General features: G+C 38.8%; 1 protein-coding gene across 6 annotated transcripts in view; it reads right to left on the bottom strand.

Moving 5' to 3' along the window:
- Positions 1–576: 576 nt before the first annotated feature.
- GPD2 (glycerol-3-phosphate dehydrogenase 2) overlaps positions 577–26,634 on the bottom strand; it is a 59,458-nt gene continuing 33,400 nt past the window's right edge. For all 6 annotated transcript variants that reach the window (XM_035566054.2, XM_050711445.1, XM_050711446.1 and 3 more), the window contains 11 exons: positions 18,429–18,593; positions 17,545–17,689; positions 12,771–12,964; positions 10,224–10,358; positions 9,807–9,982; positions 9,095–9,226; positions 8,664–8,822; positions 7,102–7,214; positions 6,929–7,007; positions 6,716–6,814; positions 577–3,579 (listed from right to left, as the gene is read on the bottom strand). In XM_035566054.2, coding sequence (XP_035421947.1) covers positions 3,454–3,579; positions 6,716–6,814; positions 6,929–7,007; positions 7,102–7,214; positions 8,664–8,822; positions 9,095–9,226; positions 9,807–9,982; positions 10,224–10,358; positions 12,771–12,964; positions 17,545–17,689; positions 18,429–18,593 — 1,523 coding nt within the window. In that variant the 3' untranslated portion in view covers positions 577–3,453. The remainder of the gene's footprint in view (positions 3,580–6,715; positions 6,815–6,928; positions 7,008–7,101; positions 7,215–8,663; positions 8,823–9,094; positions 9,227–9,806; positions 9,983–10,223; positions 10,359–12,770; positions 12,965–17,544; positions 17,690–18,428; positions 18,594–26,634) is intronic.

Raw genomic sequence — 26,634 nt, 5'->3', positions numbered from 1 at the left:
AAGTACAAATTAAAACCTACAAAATAATATGGAGATTATAAAATTTGTGTTAAAACTGATAACAGCTTTACTGATTTACTGACAATGAAAATATATAGCATTTTTTCTGTTGGAACATTTATCAACACATGGCAACCCTGGACTAACTTGACACATGAAATGATCAAAATGGATTATGAAATCTCTTCCATTCATTTCTATTGATTTTAGTTATGATAAAATTCATCAGTGTGCAAAGGAACACTTGGCTTGGATTTTGTTGCAGGAAAAAAAATGCCAGACAATTGGCTGGCTGTAATTTTAGTACAAGACGGCCGTGCAGAATTCCTTACCCTGCGTGTCATCAGCAAACGCACACAGCTGCTACGTCCCGAGAATGCTAAAGTGCTGTATTAACTCCTCATTTTCATTTTTAAACTACAAAGTCCTAAATTCTGAGCTAAAATGGGAAAACACGAACAATCATGTCATGTTTCCTAAGCAGCATCTATTTGAATGTTTGTCTTTTACAAATAAACTTTTTCAAGGCTAGCAGAAGTTGTTTCTGTAACTACCGTAAACTGCCAGTGAACGGACCATTTTTATTCAGTTTTATTGATTCATGCTTTCAGTTCTTACTCAGTTAAAAACAAGGCACATTAAATACATCCTCTTATTGCTCTATAAATGCATGCGGCTCATTCTGTATATCAAAAGTAATAAATAATGGCAGTAAAACACCAAGACAGTTATAAAAATGACAACCCAGCCTCAAACACAGTATTTAACAGTTCAGTCTAGAACAATAACTTAATGAAATACATGAAGTGCCACACGTAAAACATGCAGTGTGCGTATGTGCATTTATACACATGCGCATGTACCTGCACTCCCCCGTCATGCAGTTTATTGCATAAACAGAACACCCCCTTCCAGAAACCCAGCTCCCTCCTCAGAAGTCACAACGCTATTTTTCCACCTGGGATCCAAACAATGCACGACAGTGACATCTACAACTGTTTCAGCAGTACATTCAAATGGAAAAAAAAAGAAAAGCCAATGAACAAAAATGCTTTCCCAAAAACAAACGTGAAGTGATGAAATAAACAGTTCTACTTTTTTTTCCATGTATAGATTCAGTTGTTTTAAGCAATGCACTATCTTCTCATTACAGTCATACAAGATCTTGCTGTGCCATACAAAAGAGATCCATGACAGTAAAGTGCCTAAGATGCAAAGCACGTTCATATCAGAGGACACACATATAGCCAAGAAAATCCCAAAGTCACATTCCGTATGCAGTATTACTAAAACAATAGAACAAAATATACTTTGGGTACAAAGCAGAAAATCCTGGCTTCACAGGGAAACTCGTATTATTAATTCTTAACAGTGTCATTTATGGAGGAGTGGGAGAGGAGCTTTCTTTAGACAATACAGGAGATGTTGAAGATTAAACATTTTTCTTTATGTGGCCTGGAAAAGGTCTCATTACAATTTTTTTTTTTTTTTTTTTTTAAATTAACAACAGTATCCTAACCCACTTCCCTCCTTACCTGGCTCTTGCTCACTGAACCAAAATAACCTGTGTATTGTACATCCATTTCCAACCAAGTCTGCAGTATATGTAAAATCTTGTGTTCTTATTTGAGAAGGGTTTTGGAAATGTGAAGCTCTGCCAAACATTAGCATACTTACTTGAATAAACTAGAATATATTTCAAAAAAGTTTACAGTACCACAGAAACAAACCCCTTCATTCATAAAAATGTTTCTTATATTGTCAAATGTGCTAACTTGTCATTCACATAGACTGTGCCTAACTTGTACAGGACTCAAAGCAAGAAAAGTCAGAACCCCTTAACAATATCTGCATTTTCAGGCAGCTGAAATTTCAGTTAAATTTAATTTAACATGCAAAAAAAAATCAGTTAAAGGCATTTTACCCAATATTTCCAGAAATAAACCTGGAGAGATTTTACCAATTGCTTTGACTAAAAGAAATATACTAATTTACAGAATTCCATGAGGCTTGCCCTCACTTTTTTTTTTTAAAGGTTTCAAAAACACTTGACTTTTTGAAAAATTATTTTATTAAAAGGACTCTGCCTCTACAGCCACAAACATCTGTGCTTATTATACTATATACTAATATTCCTCAGCCTCTCCATTTCATTTAGGTAATCATTTTCCCTTGTAAATACAGAAATAATCTTTGCTGTGTTATTGTGCTGATGTTTTTCATTAGTAAAAGTGGTGACAGCAGTTCAAATATCAGATTTTACATAAGCAGAAATTCTGACCCCTTGGAACGGAGGTTTTTGAGTTGTGAACTGGTATTTATACTCAAATATAACAGAATAAGTTGATCAATAAACCACTCGTGTTTTTCCTTCCTTGTTCTACATCAGGCAAGAATCTTCCATTTGATTTTGAATTTAGTCAACCTAGCAGAAAGGCAAACAGCCAGTTGCAACGCTGTTGAAAACAGATCAAGTGAGTGGTCCTAATTTTTTATTTTTCTTAATCTTTACATTAATCTGCTGAAAAATAGCCCTTTCACTTTTGCAGAAAATTTAGTGGAATGCAAAACAAGTTTTGCTGTTTCACTTTGAATTTTTAAATAAAGACTTACATTATCAAAACTGCCATATTCTACATAGGACCAGCACTTGTCCCAAACTGGAAACAGTACAAAACACTTTACAGCATAAAATGCCACCTACTAGACAATGCTATTTATTAAAGGAAGCTTATTCTTATTAAGGTGGGAGACAGGAAAGCCATCCTCTAGTGTTAACTGAATTATTAGTTTGGATGATCAACTGAGATGTGTTGTAGTTTTCCAGCTTCATACTGCTGACACTTGTGTCTGGCTAAGTATAGATACCACAGAAATAACAAAACACTCAAAAAGAGCAAAACCTACCATCGATGGAAGGTAGTATAAATAATCCTGACAGTTCTTTACTGAATTGTTCTGTTCCTTTTGTGATACTGTCTCAAAGCCAGAACATCAGCTTTCCCTCTACTGATCTTTGTTGAAGTGGACAGCCCTGCAGCTTTTAAGTACTAAAAGCATATTTGCAAGTCTCAACGTAATGCTTTCTTTAAAGGCAGGATTCACTTTTTCTTTAAAGGTAAAGGTGATATAGAAGTTAATGAACAAGGCAGCATGTGCACGTGTTTGTGTGTGCACCCAGATCTTTCTAGACTGCATTCCAAATTCTTGTTAATAAACTTCTATGTCTAAAGCATACCCAATCCAAAAGGCCACATGTTGGAGTGTTAAGAGCTGTACAGAAAATCATTAGTAAAACAAGTGCACCAGTGTATTTTTGTAAATGCTACACCAACGGACAAATACCAGTCACCTTGAACAAGCAAGGACACTCGAAAGCACTGGAATGTTTTCAGCAGAGATGCAGCCACGCATACCCGTTAGCCGCGGCCGCGAGCAGAGGCTGTGTTCGAGCTACAGCCCTCCACCGCTGCGGTCCACTGGGATCACCACTCTCTGACCCAAGTTCTCTTCGGCAGTCTTCATGAGGACAGCCAGCCGGCTTCCAGACACATGGCCCTTCTGAATGGCACTCATGAGCTGAAAGAAACACGGAGAGCACCCTGTTAGCTTATTTGCACGACAAAGAACAGAGGCAGATGGTACAGCCTCATCCGTGCTACCAACTCCTCCAACACAAGAGATGTACAAACATCGCGGGTTGTCCTGCCCCTTGGGCACCAGCACAGCTCCCGTGTAAACCATGGCTGAGCTGATTAGTTTGTCCAAGAGCCAGTGGCAAGTGTTAATGTAGATACAAAACTGATTCTTCCACATATAAAGCAGAACTGCTGCATAGTTTCAAAGACTCCCCTCAAAGCTCAGTTGGTATTTCTGGAAAATGTAAATCAGGTTTTGGCCAGGTGTGAGTGAAAACAGAAAAATCAGATGTGATCCAATTTGAAGTAATAGCGCAGGTATCCATTAACACCGTTTTTTTTTTTTCAGTGGCATTTAAAAAAGTAGGATAACCCAACTATTTCGCAGACTCTTCCCCCCCACCTTTTTTTTTTTTTTTTTTTTAAATCTGATGGAAACTTACAGAAGAACACAATTCCTGATCTGCTACTGACCCTGGACTATACCCTTTCACTCACATGCTCTTCTTTGTAGAGACAGTGTACTTGACTTGCACAGTTCTTTCAAATCCAAATTTTTATAGACTTTTAAAACTAATTTGCCTTTAAGTCCTTGAAACTGGACTCAGCTCTACCTTACCGAACACACACTAGTGCTAAGATTTTAGTTAATTCTTTTTTATCCCATGGATAAAGTGAGCATTAGACTTGAAATTACATGCAGTCAGCTTGTCAAAGACTACTGTGGAAAGCAATTGGCACTTACAAAATGCAATTTCTTACTCCCATTGAGTGCTTGGAATACTTCATATTTCTTCCCTTCTATAGGAAAGTACTATATCTGCACCTGGACCTATGTAAAAGTGGTATTAACACTGTCAAAACAGGAATGATTACACAGGAAGGGAAGATGCAGCCAGGCCGGAAAAACCAAAAATTTTGGTATGCCTTCAGAAAAGCAATCGTTGCTGTAAGACAGCTCCCTGTGCACCTCACCACTGCTACAGCTCTGCCTCACTGCCACAGGGGGAATGCCCAGCATGCACTGCCTGGGGAAACAGGTGGGTACAACGGTAAAAAGATAAACAGATGCAAGCAGAAGAAAAATCATTGCTAAAATTGTAAAATCGGAATGACCTGTTAATGTCGGACGCTGATCAATTCGGCCTGCTTTCGGTTTATGAAACCCCTTCAAGCAGTGGTGGCTGCTGAGAGCGGTTCCCCCACGACCAGCATTCGAGACACGCTGGCAGTCTGCAGCTGGGCAAAGGAAGCCACTTGGCATTGCTCTACTCGCCACTTGGAAAGCAACGCAGCCACCCCGGTACAACGTGTTCCTATACTCTAATATGAACGTCCACAAATATTTGCACACTGCTTTCCACAAGCATTCTGGCAGTACAATGTAATTACCTGAAAGTTTTCGGAGAGCAAACACAAAAGTATTGGGAGCTGACTTAACAGACCCATTAAAAAATTAAACAAACATTTAGCGTATTTTGCTCCTTCCATGGCAACCTCCTGCTAACGTTGTCACCGCACTTCCTAGCTCACCCCCTGCTGCTCAGCAGCTCCCTGCGTGCTGCTCCCTACCCCTGCAGGAAGGGAGCGCATGGGCACAAGTGACCCTTACTGCGGCACCAGTCATCAACTTTAAATACATAGATTACACTATAAAACGTTTAGGAACATTTTCTTCTCGAAGAGAAGCCGGTAGCCAAATAATTGCACAATTAAAAAAAAAGTAACTTTGAAACTACAACAAAAACAGTGACTTGTCATTTGGATTTTAGAGGTATGACGACTTTGGATAGGCAACCCCTAATGAGACCATGTTATCAGAGTAAAGCAAAAAAACAAAGCCACCACAGACAAATCCACAGCAGACATTAATTGCTGGTTGCTTTGACTTAACCACAATGTATCCAAACTAACCAAATTATAGCTTAACAGTCATTACAGTCAATGGTGTAGGTTTTTTCCCCACCCTAATTGTAAGTTTTCTTATGCAAAGCGATGTAAGAGGGATACCCTTCTCAACAGGGAGACAATCAGCTATGATTTTCTCTTATATTTCAATAAGATGGTTCTGGGATCTCTCTCTCTCTCTCTAAAAATATATATATATATTTTTCCATTTTTTTTAAAATACATTTCAGTTACCTAGCTGAATTGCTGCATTTAAGTAAATAAACAGTCCTTTTTTTTCTAATGCTGGACACAACCTGTGAAAATTTTCTGCATTTAGATTCAACAATGCTCATCTTATCTACAGCTCATCTCAAGAGAGACAATTACCATTTCCTTTGCCTTGATCTTGTTTGTTTAACTTGACACAGTGAAGAAAGGGCTGACATTGACCAAAATCCCCAGCATTAATTTATCTCATGTTCGGCATTCATCATTGCCACCATGTAGGAAAGACATGGCAGTCACTTGAAATACCACCCCAAGAAAAACTCTACAAAAACAAAGCTAACTGGCATCCTGCATATGCTAGAGGAGCTGGATGAACAAACATTTCAGTAGCACCTTTAATTTTCTTATTTTAAATCCCTGCAAAAAGCAGATGTACAGGTTGTCAATGTAATATCTTTCATACAAAGGAAGGTATTGTTTTTATCAATCCAGGAGCTGAAATGGAATAATATGGACTGGATGTACTTTAACCACAAACACATTCTTTAGTACTTTCTAAGCTATTTTGAGTACTTCAATCATCTTAACAGGCTTAGCTAAACGTCAGTGTGCATAACCACAACACCCCTTCTGATAGACAACTGTCTTACTTTCAATGTACTTAAATATCATTTTTGTATTAAAAACAAAAATCAGATCTGTATTGTGGTATACTTTGAAAACTGGACCTGTTCTTTGGGTCTAATTGTATTTTATTCCTGTGCAGAAACAAGGATTTTAAAGTTGCCTGAAAATGGCTGTGTGTCACTTTTGTCTTGCAATCTGGCAAACGGCATCAACACTACCACATTACCCAAGCATCACTTACCTCCTCTCCAATCCAGCTCTTCAGAACAGAGGGGAAAAATACCTATGCCTTTGTTTGTTAAATCTACAACTTTTTTCAAAAAAATACCTACCTGCAAAAACTCAATGAGCTCAACCTGTCCATTTTTGTTCAGGTCTACTTCATTTAGAATATCATGAAGTGTTTTTTCATCAATTTGCACACTGATGCTCTAGTCAAAAAAAACACAGAAGTGTCAATTGCATTGCTCAGTAAGACATACGCCACACTGCAACATAAGTAAGAGGCTTAAGAAGGAAACCAAAAGAACACAAGGAAACTTTACCTCCAAGACACGCTGCACATCCAGTATAGTAATAAAACCTTTCTTGTCCTTGTCAAACATATGGAATCGCTTCTTGTACCTGCAAGATAAGGATTATCAGTGGGGAAAACTATGTTTAATGGTATTAACTCCTAGCAACTAGGGAGTTCCTAGGGAACTCTTATTTTACTTACCTTTCAATATCTGAAGGCACTAGAGTGATTTCAGAGCTGTCTGTCAATTGATCTGATTTTACTTTGTAGCCCATTTCATAATACAGAAATTTTTTAGCAGCTTCAAGTTCTTCCTATGACAAATAGGAAAAAAACCTGTCTTTATATCTGAGGAATAGTAAGTTCCTAAACAGTTATTTTTTTAACTTAGTACTTTATTTGCTCTTTCCACGTAAGAAGAGTTTACCTAAGGTCTAACAATTAAGCAGATGGTAGCTAAGAAGTATTAAAAGAAGTTCATCTTTGTCACCTTTTAGTCTTTCAAAGTATCAAGCCTAATAAAGGCTTCTAATTACTGTGTAAATGCTTTTAGGATCATAGCATGCCTTCAGTCACATATGGAGTACCTATTTAATTCATTAAGAACGGTACTTGCAGATGAGGCCAACAAAATGCCATTTAACACAGTTGATATCACAATATTTCACTTATCTTTCAAAAATCACGAGTCTCAACATGAGGCATGTTCTTTGTTTTAAACCGTTTTTCATGGTAATAAAATTTATCTGTTACCTGAGAGTTCCATGCAAGGTCTTCCGTAGCCAGTTTTAAAAATAAATTATATCTCATACATATGAAGTACTGTAGAGCATGGTTCTTTTCTACAGCTATGGGCACACCAAACACTGTTCTAAGATAACAATACAAGCATCTGCCACAAAGCATCAACATTAAAAGCCACAGCACAGATTACAAACAAATGTAAGCATGCTGAGTAATGGCTGCAGTAACAGTGAAAGACTCCTAGGCACACGAATATAAGCTGCTTCATCTAGTAGAGACTTGAAGAAAGGCTAGTATAGTTTAGCTGGTCTCCTAATCTTACATACTTCAATATAAACATCTAAGTTACCCTTCAGCCCCAAACCAACAGGAGACAGATTTTGATGGTTTGTGGAATTCTAAGTAGGGATGTAGGGTGCAACTCAATGCATGCGTATCAGGTGCCTTCATTTAAGGTACGACATCTGAACTAAGCTCATTAACTACAGAGCAGGCACACAAAGGCTATCTCAAATAGACAACCATGTTATCAGCATGGCAAGTAAAATGAGATGAGCTGGTCCCACAGTATGTTCAAGCACTGAAACACTAGGGCAAAGGAAGCAAACAGTGGCCTTAAAAATAATTTAGGCCAAAGAATGGTAGCAAACTCGGTATCTTCAGTTTTCAAAAGACACAGCAGACAAAAAGGAGTGATACGGATTGCAAAATTCTCTAAGATGGGCCTGTTGAGAAGTGTCACTCACAGTATTTCAACATGAATAGGATAGTAACACCAAGACTGTTTCATTTTTAGAAAAACAACAGGATACAGATCTTCACTTTCTCTCCACCCCTTGGCCAATACCAATTCATTTCACAGCTATTTTTATAAAGACTTTAAAATGAAATACACCAAGTGAATCATTCTCTCAGGAAGAAAGCATCATTGAAGTTCTCTATTCAACTAATTTAGACTGTCAACATGGAAACCACTGAAGAAAAAAATAAGACTTTTAGATGAAAAAGGCCCTTTGTACCTTTTTTTTCTGTTCACTCCAGTTAAGTTCTTTGCCCATTATATCTACAATTCTTGGTAGAGCTTCCTCAGCAGCCTGCACATTCAGGAAGGCCAAGCGAGTCCGTCGGGAAACCATATCCACAGCAGTGCGGGCATATTCTTTTACACCATAGATGACCTAAAATAGTAAAACAAGGGGGAAAAAACACAGATGAGCATATATTAAATATAAATATATAATGTAATATGCAATCTATTTAATCATATATACATATATATATGTAAATAATCAAATTAAGCATACTCAGGGGAAGTGAAGAAAATGAAAACAAAATCTGGACCTTAAAGGAAAGGACTTATGAAGGTGCTTTTCAGAGTGAGATGGACCTGTAGTAGAACCTGCTTGTGTCCCAACAAAGCACTCAGTATTAGGTAGTTTATCCTACATACCTCAGCTTCAATATAAGGAAATTCAGACACAAGGCGTTTTCCAACAATAGGCCATCTCTTTCCTGTAACTTGGGCTATTTTGGCTACCTCAAAAGCCTTGTCACCATACGTAGAAGCTAGATGCTGAGCCACCTGTGGAGTTGAAAAATTCATTATGCTTTTGAAAGCACAAATATATGCATTTTTTTCTTGTCAATTCTCTCATCACTAATAACAAAGAGAGTGTTAGATTTTGATCATGTGGGAGGAAACAGCCCATGCAGTCAATGGGTAAAGCCAGCATTAATACTACTACATAGGTATCAATATAAATGACTAGCAATACTTCAACACTTTTGCTACAATCTGACCGCATGTAAAGTATAGATTTTACTGGGCTTAAGGAAGATAAACACTAGTGTGTAATAATAGTTTAAAGCAGAATAAAGTGAAGATTAAGAGGGAAAGAAAAATGGTGTTTGACAGTTTAAGAGAAAAGACGAACAATTAGTAGGTGGGTTTTTGTGTGTGTGGTGGTTTTATTTATTTTTTTTATTGCTTTAAAAAACTATCCTTGTCCTAGGCAGATGAAAAGCTCTTATTGGTTTTAAGAGACTTAAGACACACAGTACACACTACGACACATAGTACACACTGTGCAGGTATTGTGTTGAGTGAAAAGACAAAACCCTCTAACACAAGTATCAGAGCATAAACAATAACAAGGACTCACCTCACTTTCGAGCCCGTAGTCCTGTACCAACCTAATGTAGAGAGTGGGACTCCAGTCCTCAGCCCCTTGTAGCTGCAGCCCAATAGTCTTACTGGAACCTGCATTCAGATCATGTGCCTGAATAGCAGCATCAATGGTATCCTGTGCCATGGCACGGTAGGTTGTCCACTTCCCACCTATAATCACACATTTGCTTCTTTATTTAGGGAAAGCAAAGGAAACCATGAAGTTGGAATGTACTACACATTTTGCATACCACATTATTCTTACCAGACTCATTCTAACAAGCGAGTCACACTGCCACAGATAGATCACTACCCAATTGTAGGAATGCAAAGGATTACCCTGCTGGAACAGAATTTTGAATAAAATACAGTGGGGAAGCCCAAAGCCATACTTGAAATGATCTTCAAGTACCTGCTATTGTGACAAGGCCACTGTCACTAACAGTAACAACGTGATTCCGGGATATCGACTGAGTGTCTTTGGAGTTGGGGTCTGTGACCAGAGGACGAATGCCACTCCACGCTGCCAACACGTCTCCTCTTCTCACTGTCCAGAGGAAAGATCAGCCAAAAATCAGTCATGAACAGATCTGTATTGCTTTCCTAAGGACTGCACCAATCTGTATCAACACCATTATCAGACTCTAATCAAAGTCAGAGAGAGGTTTATTTTTCACGCTGATTAAAAATTCACCCGAACAGGGAAATTCTGGGAACTGATCAGCCAAGACATTCAACTGTCAGATTCTCCCATCAGCTCTCCATACCAAACCCAACCCAGCCTAACCCCACCTTATCACCACATCTTGTCCTTGCTTTTGCTAACAGCATAGTCCTTACGTTGCATTTTAGAAACCAAAATAAAGTTCATTCCACATGGGCATAACACTTGCTTTTAGGACTTTAAAGCTTTTTCTACAGCATATAAGTTATTTTCTCAGATTTTCCTCTTGATAGGTGATCTTTTATTCAGAGCCTCTGTCAGAAGTCCAATTGCACACATGCACCTGGTGGGCTATAGCACGTCCCCTAAGCTTCTGCCTCACCCAGACCTTTGACATTTGCTACTGCACAGCAACCCCAAATGGCCCAGCTAACTTGCCACAAACCATCTAGAAGCCCTTGCTGTCCTCTCTCAGCCACCTCTTCCAGTCCTACCTTCCCAACCTTATCATTGTCTCAGACGTACCTTCACTCTTCACAAGCAACCTGACTAAATGGCCATTTACAGCCTGCCCTTCTCAATCATATCCCTCTGCTTCCTGCCAGTTACACGTTACAATCCCTAAAGCCAAACCTGACTTCTCGGAGAACTTGGAGGAACAAAACCCGAAGGCAACAAGTGGTTAAAAAGAGTACTTAACAGTTTCAGGAAAATAATCTAGCCTCTGAAAGTAACTTTTTTAAAAATATATGTATATATAAAAATAAAAGCATAGAACCAATAATTTAATGGAATTAGTTTTGTTGCTTATCAAATTTACAATGTAAAAAATTGAACAATTTACTTTATATTGAAGCTCCAGAACATTTTTGAAAGAAGCTTTCAAATAACTGATAATTAAATAATAAAAAATAAAAAAAAATCAGTAACAGGGTGTAAAAATATCCCCCAAAGAACACAAAATAGATTTCAGAAATCAATGGTGCTCTGCCAGCATGTTTAACCTGCCAAAATGAAGTGTTAATCACAGAAATAAGATACCATATTACATTTATAAACTAATGAAACTAGAAAAAGCAGCATGCGTGACACTATAATTAAACAGTTGGAACACATCCAAGCCTGTGTAAGTTGATAACCCTGGCACTGTCTCTGGCAGCAAAAAGGCAGGTCTGCAGTGAGTTGATACGGCCAGCACAGTTGTTAATTCAATAACAGGCAATCTATAAACACTGCTAATTGCATATGTGAAAAACAGCATGCACCTAGGTAGGTTTCATTCAAAAAAAAATAAACACTTCATAATGCACTTCTGTAAAATATCTTGCAAAATTTCTGCCTTATTCAGTGTTAATGTTACCAGCTACCTGTCTGGCCTACCACTCTTACACCTACTTCTGCTTAAGAAACCTAAAGGTACATTTCCTGAAGACCGTTTTTGTGAATTTTGTAAAGTACAGAGCCATCAAATATCCATTTCAGGAATCATGTACTCTAACATTTCCAATTGCTGGATATCAAATTTCCTAAATCTAAGATATTGCAGTATCTGAAAAACACTATTTTTTAGGATTTTTTTTTTAGTGCTGCTATTACAGCAGGAATACAGGAGCACAAATGCTTTCACAGAACTGTTATAGAAAGTCTCACTACAAAGTAAAGAAGCCTCTCACCTTTAAACAAGCACTCTGCATCCAAATGAACCAGCATCTTACAACAAACATGCTCTCAGCTCAGCTACTGAGGTGAACCACTATCACCAACTGAATTTTTTAAAAATTCCCATTTCTGCCCATTATACTTCCCCCTCCAACTGAAAAACTATTAGATATTTATCATGTCATTAAGAGCAATTAAGAAAAGATGCCTACAAAATGGAGACAAAGACAAAGACACAAGACAAAGTCAGAACAACTTTTCTTTCAAGAAAAGCATATTAATTCAATGCACTCGTATTGATGTATGACTGAACTGACCCACGTCAACAGAACTTTGCATCTGCCACACAAAAAGGCCAGAATGACTTGACTACACAGCTGGACAGCTACTGCCAGTTAGATGAAAGGTATGTGAAATCTGAATGTTCAGATAGACTGTTTTCTATTTAAATAGTCCAAGAAGAGCAAGTGTATCTGGAATAGCCTCATTGATAGCTCTGAAACAGATCAAGATGACACTTAAGTCCCACCACAACTAGATGCACAAGAACCAAAGCTTTAGACAGACAGCACTGACTCAAACTGAAATACTGCAGATCCATCCCTCCCACTGAAAACCCAGAACTCAAAGCCCTACCTTCAACATCAACACTAAGGTAGTTGCGCACTTCATTCAAAATAAAGTTTATATCTTCTTCTGTTGGTATGGGATGGGGCGTAACATCAGTTGGGCTGTCCGTGGTCCCCGCAATAGTCATCTTCTCCCATGGCAGGAAGAAAATCACTCTACCGTCACTTGTGGCTGGGTCAAGCAGACCCATGTTATCAGGGCTGAAATAAAGAAGGGACATGATTCAGAACAAATCCGGCGTCACCAGAGATCTGTTCTTGTACACCTTTAAGTATTAGAACATTATCTTTGCTCTTGGATCAAAAGATTAAAAAAGCAAATTAGATCACGTATGTCACTGTGACCCAACTTTAAGAGAGAATCCCAGAAGACGTGAGAAATAAGGCCCTTTAATGTGATCACTGGAATCTGATTTCCTAAGGCAATTAGCAGGCCACATCCTTAGAGCAATCAGTCCTTCGGCATCTCCCATATGCAATCATTCTTGAAAATCTTGCTACTCCACCTTCAAATACAAGGATTTGGAAACTTCAAAACAGCATTCACTTGAAACTCATATTATGGAATGAATAACTACTTTTAAAATAAGTAATAAAAAAAGGAAACAACATATAACACCACAGAGGAAAGCTAAGGCTGAAACAGTGCATGCATTAAAATGGAAGAAGAACAGAACTCTGGCTCTGTTTCAATGGGTCTAAGTATGCAACAAGAAAAGTTTAAGACCAAATATTAGTAACCCAATTTACTGATTAATTTTTGTCACCTATTTATGGAGAAGGCAAAACATACAAAAACCCAACGATTTTTATAACCTGTATCTGCAACGAAGGTTGGTGTAGGAGGGCAACATTAGTAAAAAGAAGTCATAAGCATTACAAGTACATTAAAACAGTAAACTTACGATTCTACATTCTGAGTTTACCAACCAGGAACTGAAGCCGAGACTCACAAGGGATTCAGAGCAAGAAATACATTCCAAATACTTCCAGCTCTAGCTCTCACTATAGCATTCCTGAAGTCTGAAGTAGGAACCATGGTTGGAGTGGAAAAAAGGCAAAAGATACCACCTCCGTAATGACTAATTGGATGGTAGTATTCAGAGATTTTTCACTCATTTGCACCAATGCTACAGAACAGTTCAGTAAAATGAAAGACAACAGTTCTTTGTGCAGGAAATTAACTTATGTATCAATGTTTTCTGGTATAACAAAAAATCCACATGTATGAAAGTCATCTTCATCACTTATATAGCACTGCTTATATTTCAGGAAACAAAAGGTATCTATGAACGCTTCAAAAGTAGTTTCTATATAGGAGAATATTCAAGCTGCCCTTTTTTCTATTTGTTTTTGTTTAAAGGAAAGATGCTGATTTTGATTCCAGGTGCTGGAAGTCCTCGGAAAAACATCTGCAGTTTTAGCAATCTTCAGGTTTTGCACCTACTCCTGATAGTGGAAGGATGATATAGGAAGCATATCTAAGTGACAAGGACCACCAGTGGGGAATAATTCAATGGACTCAATAACTACTAACACAATAAGCTGAAGGTAGACAGAGACCCAGTTGGATATGAATTACCTATTTAAGAGAGCTACAAGCTGAATCACTGAATATTTCATTTTTAGGAAATCTAAACTGATTACTGAAGGTAAGTTTTCAATATCTGGAAAGGCTAGAAGAAGCTGAAAATTTCATATATAGCATGTATATTAGAACATTTTTTAGATGATATTTATAGACAGCTTAGGCATACAGTTGGAAAAGTACAATTTAATAGGGGAAGTCAACACAGATTTGTGAAAGGTAAATCACGTCAGACAAATGATTACTTTTTAAAATGAAAAAGCTATTGATTTAGAGACAGGAAGCTAGAGGTTTAATATGCAGTATCAGAATATTCAGATAGCTTCAGACATTTTCAAAAGTATGATTTTTTTTTTAATATGATTTAAGTAAGAATCATGAAAGAGAAACAGGTAAAGACTTAAAAATAAGTTTCACCATAACACCTATGGACTGAAGTATTTACAATTGGGTAACACAGCAAACGATGAGAAAGGATGAAGCAGTCTTCCATACGCCAATTCATTTACTGATCTAATGGCTACCAGCTATCCTGGTAAGATCTCTGTCTCCCTTTGCTACGTGTATTCCATCTTATATAAATAACTGATGAGCCACCAGAAAAAGATTCCACAAACTGCCTGTTCCAGAATCATGCTGCTGTATACCAGGAATACTTCTGAAACTACACATTTTTACACTCTTACAGTTATGGAATTGATGTGACCGTGTGGTACAAGCTATAACAACATCACCTACTGTAACATTTCTCTAGCACTCTTTAAAGAGCACTGAGATTACTAATATTACGACTGTAAACTCTAAGATGAAATAGAGAGCAATACCTTTATATAGAGCAATAGTGGCAAATAGACACTGCCTAGGAGTATAATGCAGGCAGATCTGAAGCATCTCTTACAGCAGACCAAGCATCAAAATACTCAGCCCTTTGTGAACAATGATACAGCAATAGTAATAGTTAAAGAGTTGATTTAAAACAATTGAAGGAGTTTGGGGCATGACTACTTTATATAAGCTTCATTTTCAAAAAGAACAGTTTTATTGGACAATATGCAGAGTACATGACAAATGAAGAAATCTTGAGAAGAGATTATTAAAGTACACTTCAGTATAAGAATGTAAGACAGACTACTAGATTAGTTAAAACTACTTAAATGAAGGACAAAGTTGAACTTTTGAGCTTGAAGTCAGTAAGCAATTCTGGATGGTAGAATATGGCATTTTAAAGACCAGAACAGAAGCATGAAAGATTTCTAGTGGAAGTATTTGACAAAGACACCACAAATCTAATTAAATAGAAAACAGGTGAATTTCAATAAAGTAGATCCGAAGTTTAGTAGACAAATTTATTTGGAACCTAAAATGTGAAGCAGATAATTTAAGAAAGACTGAAAATACCTGAAACTTGTTGGGTGAGAGGGAATACTGCATACATAGACCTCCTGCCCTACATGTGCCAATCTAAACAAAAGTAGCCAGAATCCTCTTTCATTTTGGCAGATAAAACACTTAAACAGTGAGTGAAAAAGTTGTTGCAGCTACTAGAATAGATGTGTACACTAGAACAATGAGAAGAATACTGGGACTATTGATAAAGATCAAACGAGCAGGAATCCCATAGGAGGTTAATGCATTAATGTTAGCATTAATTTTACAAAATCTTACCTGTGTTTAGATATAAAAAACTGTTATATAATTTGTGCAAGTTCAGGACAAAATTCTATAAAACATTTATGACAAAGGCAAGCATGAATATAGACATGATACAAATGAGATTAAATACCATATCTTCTATTTAGTATTAATCCAAGGAACTGTACTAAGCTACCTCACTTAAAGGAAGTTCTGTACAGTTTTGTTTCATCAGCTGTACCGCGGAGGCAGTTATGTGGGCAGATACTATTTTACAAGAAAAGTAATGCCCACATGCTGACATACACAGGGGAACAAGGAGAACAAGAATTCTCTACATTACTAATTACAATTATCAGGTAATTACAAAATACATAAATTAGAGCTCTCATGCATACCAAGCAATCTTTGACTTTGAACCTACAAAGTGATTCAAAGTTTAAAAACTGACTTTGTGGCCCTACACTAAAAGCATATAATTGTACATGTGCTTGTCATAGTATATGAAGAAGCTAGGATTACAAGCTGTTTATTGTCACTGCTAGTGCTTTAAAGCAACCATCAGGTCATTTCCTGGTTTTCATGTGCAAAGACAAAAAAGACTGCAAGAATAATTATATGCAAGGCCAAAAATGCCTCAATTTTATAGTATATTGTTGTGTCCTATTGGTACAGCTTAGGCAACAATATTTTGTACACTGGAAATCTAATTCGATATTCACAGAGGAGGGCAATGATCATATGGAAGGCATCATTTTAAGTGCACTGTATCAACATAATTGGTGCAAGTCTAAGTGTAAGTTTCCAACAGGATACTAATAACTTCAGGAACCAAAGGTATTATTTGAGCTTCAACTGAAAAGGCTTGTGTGGCACTGAGTGCCACAGGAACCTCTTCTGTAACAGTGTCAGTGGAGGAATATAGGTCCTTTTCACCAAAACATCCGTGGGAGGGCAGGCACCCGTGTACAGTTTAATGTTACTTTGTACTACACACTATACTGCATACATGCTGCATTCTTATTTACTATGAGTGGAGTCGATATAGACTAATACCGGTGGCAGAGTGTAACAGCAGATGTACTGTTTACAGATTACATTGCCTAGAGAGTCTGATAATAAATAGGAAAGAAAATTTTGCATGAAGGTGGCAACCTCTCTGGAAGGCTTTATACACCTTCTGTTTTCTGAGGGGGGTGGTAAACAAGCAGTCAGTACGCTCAACCAACTCACCCATTATTAGAAAAGCCTCCTTTCACAAGTCTGAAAGCCTCCTTTCACAAGTCTGGGGCATATACTCTGCCCAAATGCCCTTCTGCTTCAGCAGCAGGTCTGCCCTGGTAAGCTTCAACTACAAACTGTAAGACTTCAGTCTTTTTTGACTGGATAAAATTGGTATTTTAATAGGCATAGTACCAGAATCTTCTCTTAAAGAAGAAAAAGAAAGGAGAAAAAAGCATTCCAGTCTACCATAAAAACCACAACTGTGTCTCCACAAGCTTGTTTATTACAGACACCAGCAGAGATTGTTACAAATGGGTTAGGTTTTGAATATCGTTACCTGTAATAACCAGGCATCACAATATGCACGCCTGCACTTGGCTGACAGATGTTTGGTACTTCTTGATCATCCATTTTGCGCACAGAGTCTGTGAAAGGTCCTGTAGCATTGATAACACATTTGGCTTTGACATCAAATTCCTGCCCTGTGAAAGAAAACAGCATCAATCATGTACACCATTTGTTTTCCTGCCCACTGACACCCTGTATTATTAATCTGCCTATGAACCTAAACTACTGTAAAGTATATTGTCTGTCTGAACAGCTGGAATTGTTTTTTTTTAGAAAATTAAAAGTTTTTGTTTAATACCAGATTTGAAAGAAAACCTTTTGCAGTAAAATTCTGTTTTATCTGCAAAGGCAGGGTAGGAGATAGGGTAGAAGTTGAGCTGAAATCTGCCTCCCAGACGAGAGATTTCAGTCTCAACCCATAGACTCAGTAAATGGTATTATTACTGTACAACACAGCATTTTACAATATCATCTTTGCTTGACAGAAGGGTTTGGATGTAAAGCTCAGTCTACCCTGCCAAAACACTAGGATTTGAGTGAAAAATCTGACAGAAGTTAAAGATGATTGACACTAATGCTATGCCACTGCACTCTGGGAAGATGGCTCCTTTGTCAGTTCATTGATATTTACTAACAGCGTTTCCCATTCCTCTTTGGTTTATTACTCCTGTTTCTTTAACGAGAAGCACGCTCCCTTAAGAGTGCACTTTCCTATTCAGCTAGAGCACAATAAAGTCTGCTGGAGAGCACCGTCGTGTTCACCAGCTGCGCAGCACCAAGGGTGCGCAGCGCCCGCCGAACCATGCGGTACCCAGCCGGGCACCGCGCAGCCTTTGGTCCCACGCCTCCGCCAGCAGCGTGCAAGACACACACCTGTGAGGATGTCCCTGCAGCGTGCCCCGCACACGCGCTCCTTCCCGCTGCCCGGGTCCGTCGTCTTGAGCAAGCGCAGCACTTCAGCGTAATTGGCGGTGGCAGCGCCGTACCTGGCAGCAGTGAGGGCGATGGCGAGGTTCATCCGCGCGTCGTTGTGCTGTCCTGCAGCGGGGACGGGACCGGGGGAAGGACACGAGTCACCTCCAGCCACGGACTTGTGGCGTGGAAGCGTGTCAGAACCGATCTGTCACATCTGTCCCTGTCACATTGAATAGACGTGATGGCTGCTCACGCCTAACAAGAATTATTTACAGATACATCCTCTGTGCTGAGCTGGAGCATCTGACTGCGGCACAGGCAGCACAGCCCTCACCTTTCTCCCCCACGGGCACTGCCAGCAGCGGGGACCATTTAACATCCTGCGCCCCCTGCATGTTTTCAGACTGAGAATTAGTACTTTCACCCCCAATTTAGGAGCAGACAAATCCCTTTTTACCCTTTTGTGTGTGATCATGCTGTAATTCTGGTGCCATACTGAAGTATTTGTTTGACAGTCCCACTACTATTAATCAACAATTCCCGTTGGAAGTTGTACCAGACTACATGCAAAACCCAAGAAACAGTCTTTCAGATTGTGCTAAGTTAGTTTTCCATAACTTAAGAGTTTCATATGCATTTTAACTTCCCAACATACAACATAGAATCAAAAAGAAATAAGCAGACAAGAACTAATGAACGATTCTTAACATATATCATTAAAGATTTATTACTGAAATTTCCTCGTTAAAGAAAACCAAGAGTGAGGCGGAGGGACCGTGAGGGGAAGATGATTAATTACTTTAAAATACTGGCTTCACCTGAGACTTTTCCTATTTATTATTGCCACTGAAGTTAAAGTCCAGGATGCTGGCTAGAAAGAATTACTATACATTAAAGGGGCCAGGTTCTGTGTGTCCTGAATAATTAATTTACAGAAGGGCTAAGCTTCCTGAGATACGGTTCACTTACCCACATGTTTGGACCAGTTCTATCAAAGATAATACTGCTAAAGTGATGAATTTGTAATAGATATTGTTGTTGATTTATGTTGCCAGCATTCCAAATGTTTAGTACAAATGGTTTATGCAAAGTTTGGTCCTTCTGATTCTGCCTGTGCATCTTGAACCACCGTGCAAATAATCTGTTTGTAACTAAAAGGGCAAAGTTATAAAGATGGGATCAATGGCCTGGAAGGTGCCACCTCCCCTCTCCGAACTTCTCATTCTAACCCAGCTCAGACAGTACAGCACCACCAGTCTTCAATCACAAGAAAAGTTACGCGAAGTGAACAGAAACAGTAATATGATAAAGCACCGATGAAGAAACAAACAGTAACTCCAATTCAGCGCTGCAAACAATGCCCAGAATGAACTGCAGAAAAGAACAGCAAAACAGCTTAGCGAGATGTCAAGAAAAGTTGCAGATGCCCCATCACAGCAGATGTATAAGACTAAACAACCATCTGTCAGAAGTGACAGGCAAATCATTAAACAAATGCATCAACATTTATGCTGCAGCAGTGTCAGGGAAAGAATGAAGTGACCTTATGAGGTCTCTCCCAAAACTTTGCGTTTTAACAAAGGGTGGAGAACGTACAGTCTCATACACAAAGGGAGCAGAGCACTAGATAGAAAGACGACAAAGAACAGCAACAAGCTGCATTACAGTGGCTGCTTTTATAGTACAGCAGAACACAGCACATCCAGAAAACTCTTCTAGCCCAGGGTCAAAGGCTTTCAGAAGTGCAGTGATCTGGAACATCCCCCTTCACTCTGGTGCTTGATCTGGGGGGCTGCCTGGCCTATGGGATGCTGCAGCTCTAGGCAGCACAGAGCAAGAAATCCAGCTCAACAGAAACACTACCCTAGAAGAAGAGTGCCATCCATGTACAAATGAAACCCTGAAGGACCCGTTTCATGCAGCAGGATTTATTCTTTTATTTTAGAAGGGTCTTAGGACCAAGAAGGCTTCCTCAGTTACTTTATGAACCTTCATTGATTTGTTCTTGCCATCAGTACCTAAGCTGGTAGCTGATACAAACAGGTTTTCCTCAGGGTGCTGCAGGGCGTAGATTGACCCCACAGCAGCACAAGCTACAGCAACAGCTCGTAGTAGTTGTCTGTGGCAAGTCTTACTGTTCAAGTTCTGCAAGCTTGCCTCTTCACAGTTCCACGACTTGTTTGTCCAGACCAAAAGCAATCTGGAGAAGCCAGTCAGCAGAATAAGTAATGTGAAAACAGGTGTAATTTCAAAAAAGAACAAGCAATTAATAATTAATCATTGCTTGTAAAGCCTAAAATCTAGGAGTTACGCAGCGTTTTGCCCAACTCCTAATTCTCAGCGTCAGAGCGAGCTAAGGATATTATGCTCAGTGCATTGCACAATTTGGACCACTCTTCAATGTAGCATTTGCATGCTCCTCATCCATTTTCCCCTCATCGTTATTCTGATGCAAGAACCCCCTTGCTATTATTCAATTCTCAGCTGTCCAAACGGAACTGAGTGCCAGTGTAATGTATTTGCAGGAAGAGGACTGAGAAATAACCAGTTCCTGATTAACTATGCATCTAGAAAAACCAGCTGGCTTCAGACCGAGGTAAGCTATGGTGCAGGGTCCTGGAGTATTTCAGGGTACAAGCAGAGATCTATGGGGGTCTAGATTTGAAAGGAATGAGGAGTGACTTAACCAGCTCAAAAATATATCATCTGTGGAGAACAATACCTCAGTTTGGTAAGATGGGGTCACAGTACAATAGCTTTTCTACGCAGCAACATTTTCTTTTGTTGTTTTGAAGGGTTTTTGGTCTTTTACTTAAGGGCCCTTCAACTCACATGCACACATTTTCCCCCCAGGCAATGACATTAAAACCCTGTACTTCCTACACAGTTATCTTTTTCTTGACATCTGAAGTGGTTGCTGTTCCTCCATGCAAATCAGCTATCATAAAATCGTAAAGGTATCGTAGCCAGATTAGTTCTCACTATAGTACCAGTCATTGTTGACAAAGAATTTTTCATTGATTAAAGTAAACTAGCATGACTGAAAATAGCTAGGTTTGAAATAGTAAGCATTCCCAATTCCAAATGGGCTGGAATGTGTTCTGGTACTTCAACGATCCTTATCACTCTAAAGAGAAATAGCTAGAGAGAGGACAAAAAAAGCAAAAATTCTGCATCTCAATCTTTTTTTTATTTTTTTTTAATTTTTTAGTTAAATGCCAAAGATTCAGGTCCTCCAGAACTAAGATAAAAGCCTCTAAGCTTAGCTTTACATGCCTGTTCTGGAGAAAGTTTTCTTGACACTAGAGCTTCTACCATGTTCAGAAAGTGACCAGGAAACTCAAGGTGTAGTTGTATGATAAACGGCAAGGTAACCAAAGGGTCCTGTGCAAGGTCCTGTATTATCTACTTAAGATGGCTTTGCATCCATTGTCCTTCGCATCAGTCACTGGTGCTCCAAAGCAAAACAGAAAACAAATAATTCCCCTTGCTCACCCTTCTGTTAAACCATGGGTTTCTTCCAAATGTTGCGATAAAACAAGTTGCTTTATAATAACAGAACAGCTACAGCCAATTAATTCGGGATTCTTTTCCATAGTAAGTTAGCTGCTGAAGATCTCATAACTAACCTAAGGGCGATACGGTCAATTTATAATTACAAGATGCACCACCACCAGATGTTTGCAAACACCCTGTCCCGGACAGATAAGCGCTGTCTCAGTGCTGCTGCTCGAGGGCTCGTTTTATAGGTACTTTGTTGTATTCCTACCAGTTGTGGTCAGCTGGATGCATCTCAAGGTGATGCAAATGGCAGCCATACCTCAGCATCTTTGGAACAAATGTCTAAGAGCCAACTGCTGGACCATGCCGAGTTTTCTTCGTAACTCCTCCCGAGGTATCGCTCAAAAATAAGAGTGTGCTTAAATCCACTGAATTACTTCTACTAGGAAAAACTGAAAGAACCACCTCTCACTATTTACTGTTGTCATCTGCTCTTTGTATAACAAAAAATAACTTACAATTTTTGCTAAGGGTAGCCAATGTTGCTGTTACCAATACTCTAGCCTAACTGCTTTCATTAAAGCGACACCAAATCCTCTTAAAAAGTAAAACACCTTATTCTTAGAAGGCATGCTATTGAAGACATTTAGAGCCTGAAGACATTTTGTCAATGTGTTCCACATAATTTTAAGATCAACAGTGATGCCATTTGGTTTATAGTTTTTCAGTAATTTAGGAAATTTCTATTTTCATTCCTTCGTAGCAAACGCTGCATTTCTTCAAATAAGAACAGACAATGCTTCCGTTGGCACTGAAGGAATCCTCCTACAGAGTGCACATAGTGTACATTCAATTTTATTTTTATCAATGCTGAACCACAGCCAGTAGTGGTAACAAAGCCCACAGACTGTAGAAATTTGTCTGTGGCTGATTCAGTCGTATTGTGTGAAAACCACCATATTAATAAGGCATTCCGGTAGTTCTGGTATATTCTGTACTGTGTCACTCTGACACCTATTACTTTTATATCAGCTCCTGCTCTCTCCTCTGCAACTCTGTTCAGTTGAAAATAAACACTCAGTAGCCAGTGACTGAGAAGCTGGAACCTCTATTAATCCTACCAGTAACATTTTATTCATACTAACTTTTTCAGGCTAAGAACCAACACTTTGTTATTGAATACAGCTGCTGCATGACAATTACTGATGTAACAATGCACACAGACATTGCAACAACTGCCCCAAACACGTTTTGCGAAAAGACCTACTGCAACTATGCTGTTGCAGTAGAAACCAAACTTCTTGGTTAAAGGAACAGACTAGTCCCTGCAAGGGACATGAAAGCCTTCTCACCTTTTCTCAATTTAGTCTTTTCTATTTAGGCATATCTAGTTATTGCTGTGCATATCAAGCTTAATGTAGAGTTGGAAATTAGCCATGCAAGAAGTTACATGACAGTCTTGATGAACTTTCTCAAGAGGACACATCTTCCCATAGAAGCACCTACCAGGCTTCTTTAGAAAGGAAAAAAAGACTTTAAAAGAAGTATTTGCATGAGAGAACTAAGACCACAGTATAGCCACAACTTTGTATCTCCCCATAAAGATATTGTTTGTTTTCTGTTTTTAAAAACCTTCTGGGATAATAGCAAGCTAAATGCTTGCATGTTACTCCCCCACTGTTATCACTGAGCTCTACTTATTTGACCAAAATACTTAGCCTGCAACTCACAAGGTAGCCCCCTAGATTTGGAACATACCCAAAAAACCATTATCTGTATCAAGATGGGATATTGCTGGATCATCAAAACATTAATGTCCATTGTCCCTCAAAGCACTGATGTTCTAAAAGCCATTTGAAAAGTATACTTATGTTCCTATACATTATACTCCTACATCAACATTGCATGAGATAACTGCATTCATATAGGAAAGAAAGACAGTGCATGAAATCAAATAACATGTTTTATGTGCATAAAAGTGTTTTCTTTTTTTTTTTTTTTTTAATATATACAAACCTTACCAAAACCTTACTAAACGTAAGGCTGATTTATAATTATAGATCAATGTACATAACTAAGATATCAGGGCTGCTTGCATCCACCAATTTTTAAATAGAAAGTGCTTAATTACATGAACAGTTTTATTACAAGCATTGAAACAGGAACTCAACATCTGTTGTAGATACTGAAACCAGTAATTTCCAAGTTTAGGTATTATGAATCAGCTGGAATGACTCAAAGATTGTTCCAGACTTTTCAGAAAGAACACAGTAAGTTCTTTTCACCAAAACTACGTAGAATAAGTTGATATGTTAACATCAAATTTGACTCATGAGTCAAGTAATTAAAAATGTCCTCAGATCCAAACTATTTCTCAACTCTGAACCACATGAAACTTAAGCCAGGTCAAACATTTATCAAAAACTAACAGACTTTCTAGAATACATAGCATACATGCATTTGTTCTTGGACTGCTTCAGAGGGAAGAGCATTCTGACTCAGTTAAATCAGTTCCATCAACACCCACATCTAACACAGCAATATCATGCCAGACTGCTAATACTTCTTACACAAATCATGTATAATTTGTATTCTGCTTTCCACTTAGTTATCCATGCTGCTGAAATATGTCCTAACCAAGTAGGAAAGATGATACACGTCTAGCTATGTATTTTGCACTGGAGGAAAAAAAGATATATGACATTATTTTAATTATTGAATATCTATCCAAAGATGCATACATTTGTCAGCTCTAACTCCACAGCAGCATTAATAGAAAGGAAAGCCCTGAGTTTGGCATTTGCACAGGTAAATTTATTCAAATAGATTCAAATTCAGATTTGTATCAAGTTTTTAAATACTACAGTAACAGTTAAGTAAGTTCTTGCTTCCTCCATTTAGCACCAACTTAAACCACAACAAAATAAAATTCCCCAATCCTATGAGTGATGGAGGAATAGAAGGAACTATTAGCATCCAACTTCTGGGTTCCACTCCTCAGAGGCATGGAGACAGAATGCCCATTCATTAATGAAGGCTACCTTTACTAAACCTTAACACACAGCCTGAGAACACACAAAGAGCACCCAAGGTGGGCTATAAGCATTATTTTACAAGACAAGCTTAGAGAAATAAAATTCAAGATTTTCATAAGGCAAAATTAAAGGAACAAAGAAAGCTATAACCAAGAAAATTGTATATATGGATAAAAACAAAACAGGATCACAGTGAAGGTTAGGAAATTAAAGTACAAGACATTCCAACTTATGTACAGATATAAACAATGGAATACATAAAAACAGAAGGGCCAAAAAAGCTTTAAAAATAAAAATCACACAACACCACCCTGAGAACATTCATCTATTCAACTGTACTATCATGGTATGGTACAGAAGCTAAAACTTGAATTGAAACTAAGGTATCAGCATACAAAAACAAGGCATGGTATCTAGGCATACTAGGCAAGAGAAAAATTTGAAATTGTTGTGCTACTGCTTTATGACTATGTTCTTTCCCACTTCTTTTGTATCAGCCTTCAACTTGTCACTACAATCACATTGCGGTGTCAGTGTAAGTAAAAGCACAGTGTTAAAATGAAGCTAAACATTGTCACTGTCAGTTTGTGGAAACCGTGCTGAAGTGTCACAGTGATCAACCATCAGGGCAGGTCTGCTGTGGCCACACCATGCTGGGCAGAAACGCCAAGATGCCAGCACAGCGTGTTGCCTGTTGACACAGTGCGAGACCCAGCTAAGGCTTGCACTGCACGAGGTAACAGCTTAGGTTGGAGGCAAGCTTAAATTAGAGGCAACTTCTACTTTGCTCACCACAGCTGCTATTTTTTAGGCATGAACCAACTCCGGACTAATTAGCTAGCTACGCACATGCTGTTTTCATAGGACAGACAACCACCACTGCTGCATGACCGAAGAGAAACCTTCCACGGGAACGGGAAGTTGAGAAGACCCCCAAACTGTGGGGACAGGGCCTGCAGTGTGCCATGGGGCTGGGCCGACATATGCAGGGTGGCCGTGAGGCATGGGGCACCTATGGCCGCCCCACTGCCTCCACAGGCTCAGGTGCCTTTGGCCTACACAAGCTGCCACCAGCACGAGGATGAGGAGCGCTGAACGGCGCGCTGTCCCACGTGCAGACAGCTCGCTTGCAGCCTCATGACCCTCCAAGCCAGGGCAAGAGCAGGCCCCGTGCCCCCCACGAGCCTGGGCTGGCTCCTTCTCCTCAGCGGGACGGAAACACATCCACACATGGAACGTCTCATACGAGGTGCAGCATCACGGGAACCATACCATCGATTTTCCCTCAACATACATATAATCCTAGCTACAATATGGAACAGAGTACATATTAACTAACGACCTACTATTAAGTTCACATAAAACGCACACATAAATTACAGCAGAGTTACATGCTTCGACGGAGTCTTCCCTCTAAAAGCCACAGCACACTGGGGAATACTAAGGTGTTTGTGGCACAATGTGCAAATAATGTCATTTTGCTCAGGAATAATCTTAAATCTTTTAGGTAAGATATCTGAAGAATTATTCCCCGTTCACTTCTTAAGGGACACAAAAATCATCCTTTGCTTATACGAGTATTAAAAAAAAGAAAGAGGCATAGAATTCACTAGAATATTCATCATTTC

This window comes from Cygnus atratus, chromosome 6 (genome assembly GCF_013377495.2).
Source record: "Cygnus atratus isolate AKBS03 ecotype Queensland, Australia chromosome 6, CAtr_DNAZoo_HiC_assembly, whole genome shotgun sequence".
In the NCBI taxonomy this organism is placed as follows: Eukaryota; Metazoa; Chordata; class Aves; order Anseriformes; family Anatidae; genus Cygnus; species Cygnus atratus.
This window is presented reverse-complemented; position numbering and strand designations above follow the sequence as displayed.